Raw genomic sequence first — 6540 nt, 5'->3', positions numbered from 1 at the left:
AACAGAAATAAAGGAATCTACACTAATAAAAGACAAACATGCAAATCGACCGTACCTTTGCTATGCCTCAAGCCACGCCCACCACCCAATCAGAGCGACTATATGCAAATTAACCCAACCAAGAAGGCGGCCGGCAGCCACGGAGCTGGAGCAAGCAGGAGGCTTGGTTGCCCCAATGATGGAGGAAGCCAAGCTTCCCGCCTGCTGTGGCGGTTCTGACCTCCACTCAAAGCAACACAGTTTTAATTATAGAAGGTAAATAAACCTCAGATACCTGCTTTCAGCCGGCCGTGGCCATGGAGCTGGAGCAAGCAGGAGGCTTGGTTGCTCCGGTGATGGAGGAAGCCAAGCTTCCTGCCTGCCGCGGCCAGCTCTGAGCTCCACTGAAGGCAACAAAGTTTCAATTATAGAAGGTAAATAAATCCCAGAATAAAGAAGAAAAAAAGGAGAGGCTGGGAGCTTCTGTCGCCGGGGGGCTTGGCCAGCCTGAAAATGGCCCTCAGCCCCTCACCCAGATTGGCCAGTCACCCCAGTGGGGACCCCCCACCCTAAAGGGGGTGTGGCCAGCCTGAAAACAGCCATCAGCCCCTCACCTAGGCTGGCCAGGCAAACCAGTGGGGACCCCGCACCCTGAAGGGGGTGTGACCAGCTGCAAACAGCCATCAGCCCCTCACCCAGGCTGGCCATGCACCCCAGTGGGGACCCCCACCCTGAAGGGGGTGTGACCAGCCTGTAAACACCCATCAGCCCCTCACCCAGGCTGGCCAGGCACCCCAGCGGGACCCCCACCCTGATCCAGGACACCCTTCAGGGCAAACCAGCCAGCCCCCACCCGTGCACTAGGCCTCTATGCTATATAATAAAAGGGTAATATGCAAACTGACCCTAACAGCAGAAAGACTGGGAATGACTGGTCACTATGACACACACTGACCACCAGGGGGCAGATGCTCAATGCAGGAGCTGCCCCCTGGTGGTCAGGGCGCTCCCACAGGGGGAGCTCTGCTCAGCTACAACCAGGCTGATGGCTGCCAGTACAGCGGTGGTGGTGGTAGCCTCTCCCGCCTCCTCAGCAGCACTAAGGATGTCAGACTGCAGCTTAGACATGCTCCCTGCTGGCCAGTGGACATCTCCCAAGGGCTCCTGGGCTGCCAGAGGGATGTCTGATTGCCAGCTTAGGCCCAATCCCCTGGGGAGTGGGCCTAAGCCAGCAGGTGGTCAACCCCCAAGGGGTCCCAGACTGCAAGAGGGCACAGGCCAGGCTGAGGGACCCCCTCCCCCAAGTGCACAAATTTTTGTGCACTGGGCCTCTAGTATATAAATAAGTAGAAGAATATCCCGTGTGTATGGATTGGTAGAATTAACATCATTAAAATGTCCATACTACCCAAAGCATTCTACAGATTCAATGCACTCCCTATGAAAGTACCAACAGCATATTTCACAGACCTATAATAAATACTCCAAAAATTTATATGAAACCAAAAAAGACCCCAAATAGCCACAGCAATCTGGAGAAAGAACAACAAAGTTGGAGGAATCACAATACCAGATATCAAGATATACTACAAGGCCACTGTAGTCAAAACAGCTTGGTTCTGGCATAGGAGCAGGCGTGTAGATCAATGGAATAGAACAGAGACTCCAAAAACTAACCCAAGCCATTACACTCAATATTTGACAAAGGAGGCAAGAGCATACAATGGGGTCAAGATAGTCTCTTCAATAAATGGTGTTGGGAAAATTGGACAGGTACATGCAAATAAAGAAACTATACCACCAACTTACACCATACACAAGAATAAACTCAAAATAAATGTAAGTTGTGAAACTAATATAAGTTGTGAAACCATAAAAATCCTAGAAGATAGCATATACAGCAAATTCTCAGACATCTCTTGAAGCAATATGTTTACAGATATATCTCCTAGGACAAAGGAAACTAAGGAGAAAATAAACAAATGGGACCACATCAAAATAAAAAGCTTCTGCATAGCAAAAGAAACCATCAACAAAAAGAAAAGGGAGCCCACTCTATGGGAGGACACATTTGGCAATGATACATCTGATAAAGGGTTAATATCCAAAATATATAAGAAACTCATACAAATTAGCAAAGGACCTAAATAGATACTTCTCCAAAGAGGACATACAGATGGCCAAGAGACATATGAAAAAATGCTCAATGTCACTGATCAGAGAGATGCAAATTAAAATCACCTCACACCAGTCACAATGGCTACCATCAACAAATCAACAAATGACAAGTGCTGGCAAGGATGTGGAGAATTAACACTGCTGGTGGGAATGTAGACTGGTACAGCCATTATGAAAAACAGTATGGAATTTCCTCAAAAAAATTAAATATGGATCTGCCATTTGACCCAGTGATCCCACTTGTAGGAATATATCCTAAGAAACCTGAAACACCAATCAGAAAGAGTGTATGCACCCCTATGTTCATTGCAGTGCAGTTTACAATAGCCAAGACATAAAAACAGCCAAAGTACCCATCAGTAGATGAGTGGATAAAAAGCTGTGGTACATTTACATCATTGAATATTATTCAGCAGTATAAAAGAAGGATCTCTTACCCTTTGAGACACCATGGAAGGACCTGGAGAGTATTATGCTAAGCAAAATAAGTCAGAGAAAAACAAGTATCACATGATCTCATTCATATGTGGAAACTAATGAACAAAATAAACTGATGAACAAAATAGATCCAGAGACATAGGAGCATAGAACAGTCTATTGAATCTCAGAGGGAAGGTGGTGGAGGGTGGGTGGTTGGGCAGAGATCAACCAAAGAACTTGTATGCATATATGCATAACCCCTGGCCACAGACAATAGGGTGGTGAAGGCCTGAGGCAGGATTGGTAGCTAGAATAGGTCAAGGGGGGATAAAGAGGGAGATATGTAATAATACTTTCAACAATAAAGATTTTATATATATATATATATATATATATATATATATATATATATATATATATATATATATATATATATATATAAAATCCCTGGCCTGTTTGCTCAGGGGTTAGAGCATCGGTCTGTGGACTGAAGGGTCAAGGCTTAATTCCTGGCCAAAGGCAAGTACCTTGGTTGCAGGTTCAACAGGTTCATTCCCTGGCCTTGGTCAGGGCCTGTGCAGGAGGCAAAGAGTCAATTTGTCTCTTTCACATCGATGTCTCTCTCTTCCCGTCCTCCTTGCCTTCCACTCTCTCTCAATATCAATGGAAAAATATCCTCAGGTGAGGATTAAAAGTATATATATATTAAATAGACTGCCATATAAAGAAGACATCATTTTACTCTCAACTACTTCAAAAATAAGAACAATGAAACCATAAAATTGAACATGTAAGTTTATTGTTCAAAAAGAGAATTGCAGGCATTTTACTGATATTGCCAACATAAATTTTAATTTTTGCTCTCCTGGGGCATCTGGTATTTCTTTGGTAGATCAGTTGTAATTAGGATGATTTTCATATAATCAAGGTGTCTGAGGAGTTGATCTTGAAAGGGAGGTGGCAGATGTATCTGCTATCATTGTCATTGGGAAGTTTGGGTTGCCTACTGGTTGCAGGGTGGAAGGAAGACCATCAATGACTGGTGAATAAGAATATCTATTTGGAAAAGTAGAAGGCTGGACCATCCTTTCAAAATAACTTCTCTGTAAGGGAGAAATAATGTGGTTCTGAGAAGCGGAAGTTGTAGTTGTAATGAAATTCACCATGCGGGTATTTGCTTGAGTGTAGCTGCTATGTGAATGCACAGGAAAGGTAGTCAACTGATTTGAAATAGCATATCGATCCATTACAATTTGTTCTGATGGTCTAACTAAAGTGGATGATGGAGGAGAAAAATTACTTCTCCTTTGAGCAGTTGTCTTAGCAATTATCTGGCTGGTAGCAGGATTTCTTATTAGAGGCATATTTAAATTTGTGGAGTGTGGAAATACACTTTCTTCACTTGATTCAGCAACAAAACCAGAATTATGGTTATCCACATGACTATCTGCTCCAAAATGCTTCTTATTGAAATCTTGAAATAAAGAAGATGCTGGAGAAGCATTTTTAATCCCAACTCTTCTTTTCATTCTTACTAGGAGTTGGGGACAGCCTCGTTTAAAATTGGGATTATGGAAAAACTGTAGCTAAAACCAAACGAGAAAGTTATTTAGTGACATTTTAAACCAAGATACAAGAATGTTACAAACCTATTCTATAAAATATGATTTCAGTTTTATCACACAAAGTTAATGTCATCAAGTAATACATGTACGCTGTTAATATATTTGAAAGTTTACTTATTAGCAAGGACATTTAATTGTAATTTTCAAGCAAAAATGTGTTGTATATTTACAGTACCTGTGAATACCATTTCAAATGGTTTCAGGACCTTTATTTAAGTAGACCTCATTGATAAGGTTCAAAGTTACTAGCAAAATTTCTTATAATCCTGAATGTTTATGCCCAAGTTGTCCTAAATTTAGAAAAATAATTTTACAAATCTGGTTTTAACTTATATATATGAACATATTGATGCACAAAAGAAAAAAAAATATATATCCCCTCTATAAGTTGTAACTGAAAATTTCTGAATACCTTGCTCAAAACAGAGACTTCTTTTTCTTCTGCCAGAAAGTCAGCTAGAGAAGCAGATCTCTGAAAATTCTGTCGCATTTTACTAAATCCATAAAGGTTAAGCTGTCGAACTAAACTTTTCATACTCTCAGTTTCGAATATTCTGAAAGGAGCCTTTCTTTCCAAAACTTCTTTCTTAAAGAGGTCTTCATTAATCACTATAGAAGTTCCATTCTCATCCCACCAAATAGACTTAAATTGATCGCTTTCAACTATCTTCCACAGTTTTCTGGGAAAGGTCATAGAAAGGAAATCATTATCTTCATCTGGTTCGGAGGCACAAAATGTGTAACGTGGCCTTTTTATCAAGGTTTCTTCACACAAAGCCTGAAAGGCATATTCCTCGATCATAGACCTCAATTCCGAGTCCCCAGGGTAAGTGTGATCACACAATGCAGACCTAATGGAGGTTTCTGAATCATTTGATCCATCGTTAGGAGAAACAATTTGAATTTCTGAGGAAACATGGGCCATCTCAAATAAACTTTTCTTCAGCGGCCTTCCATATCTGCATAATTTTGAACACTGCGACTTCTAAGGTTGTCTTTGCAGGCTTACACAGATAAACTGCTCACACTGTCACAATGGTCCTCAACCTGTGTAGCTGTGACATCACAAAATGGCTGGTCTCCTAGCAATTAAATGTGACCTTCAGCCAGTGTTTCCTTCTTGCTCTATAAATTTTATTCAGCTAAAATAAAATATAGGCCAGTTTTTTAAAATAAAAATATATTTTTATTGATTTCATAGAGGAAGGGAGAGGGAGAGAGAGAGAAAGATCAATGATGAGAGAGAATCATTGAAAAGCTACCTCCTGCATGCCCCACACTGGGGATCGAGCCTGCAACCTAGGCATGTGCCCTGACCAGGAATCGAACTGTGACCTTCTGGTTCATAGGTCAATGCTCAACCATTGAGCCACGCCATCTGGGCTGAAGAGTATTTTAAAATGAGAGATAAAAGAGATATAGAACAGAAAGGAAACAGAAATGTGTTTAGGGCTTCTTTTTAATTTCCCTGATATTATTATATCCAGTGATGTCAATGGAGTATTGAAGTCCTCTACTATGATTGTATTGCTGTTGATCTCTCCCTTAATATCCTCCAGCAGTATTTTTATGCATTTGGGTGCTCCTGTATTGGTGCATATATTTTTACCAGGGTTATATCCTCTTGTTGTATCGATCCCTTTAGTATTATGAAGTAGTCTTCCTTATCTCTTGTTATGGCCTTCACTTTGATGTCTATTTTGTCAGATTTTATTGCTACCTGTGAAGGATTAAAGAAGACAGACAAGAGAAAACAGTTGGGGCCAGTTGGGACACTGTTCTTGGATGGAGAGACAGTGCCACAGCCTTCAAGCTGAGTCTTTATTTCATAGTCAGATCCCACGAGGCAAAGCAAGGGCGTGGTAAAGATGTTTACATGTTCTCATGAGTTTTGAATCTACTTAATTATATTCACCTGAGAACTCTATCAAGCTTTGTTTTGGCAGCACTTGCTACACCTCCAACAGCCTACATCACTCAGCCACCTTTTGTACATAAGGTCAAACTTACAATCATAGCCTTTGGCTATAATTGTGCTGGGAGGGCTTTGCCTTCCAAGCTGGGACCTGCACATGGCTTTGCCATGAGAAGACTGTGCCCTCTCATAGTCCGAGGCTTGAACCTGTCCAAACGCTGTAGCTGCTCTGCACATCTCCCCTATCCCCCTTTTTTAAAAAAAATATATTTTATTGATTTTTTACAGAGAGAAAGGAAGAGAGATAGTTAGAAACATCAATGAGAGAGAAACATCGATCAGCTGCCTCCTGCACACCCCCTACTGGGGATGTGCCCGCAACCAAGGTACATGCCCTTGACTGGAATTGAACCTGGGACCCTT

At 41.6% G+C, this 6540-nt stretch overlaps 1 protein-coding gene across 1 annotated transcript; it reads right to left on the bottom strand.

Moving 5' to 3' along the window:
• Positions 1-3500: 3500 nt before the first annotated feature.
• Positions 3501-5127, bottom strand: LOC118673992 (heat shock transcription factor, Y-linked-like). Its single transcript, XM_036345089.1, has 2 exons — positions 4615-5127; positions 3501-4163 (listed from the first exon to the last, which is right to left on the bottom strand). The coding sequence occupies exons 1-2, from the start codon at positions 5125-5127 to the stop codon at positions 3501-3503; spliced, it is 1176 nt and encodes a 391-aa protein (XP_036200982.1).
• Positions 5128-6540: the final 1413 nt, after the last annotated feature.

The sequence above is a fragment of the Myotis myotis genome, unplaced genomic scaffold (genome assembly GCF_014108235.1).
Source record: "Myotis myotis isolate mMyoMyo1 unplaced genomic scaffold, mMyoMyo1.p scaffold_m19_p_19, whole genome shotgun sequence".
Taxonomy (NCBI): Eukaryota; Metazoa; Chordata; class Mammalia; order Chiroptera; family Vespertilionidae; genus Myotis; species Myotis myotis.
The sequence above is the reverse complement of the archived record's forward strand: the minus strand, read 5'-3'. Positions and strand labels throughout refer to the sequence as shown.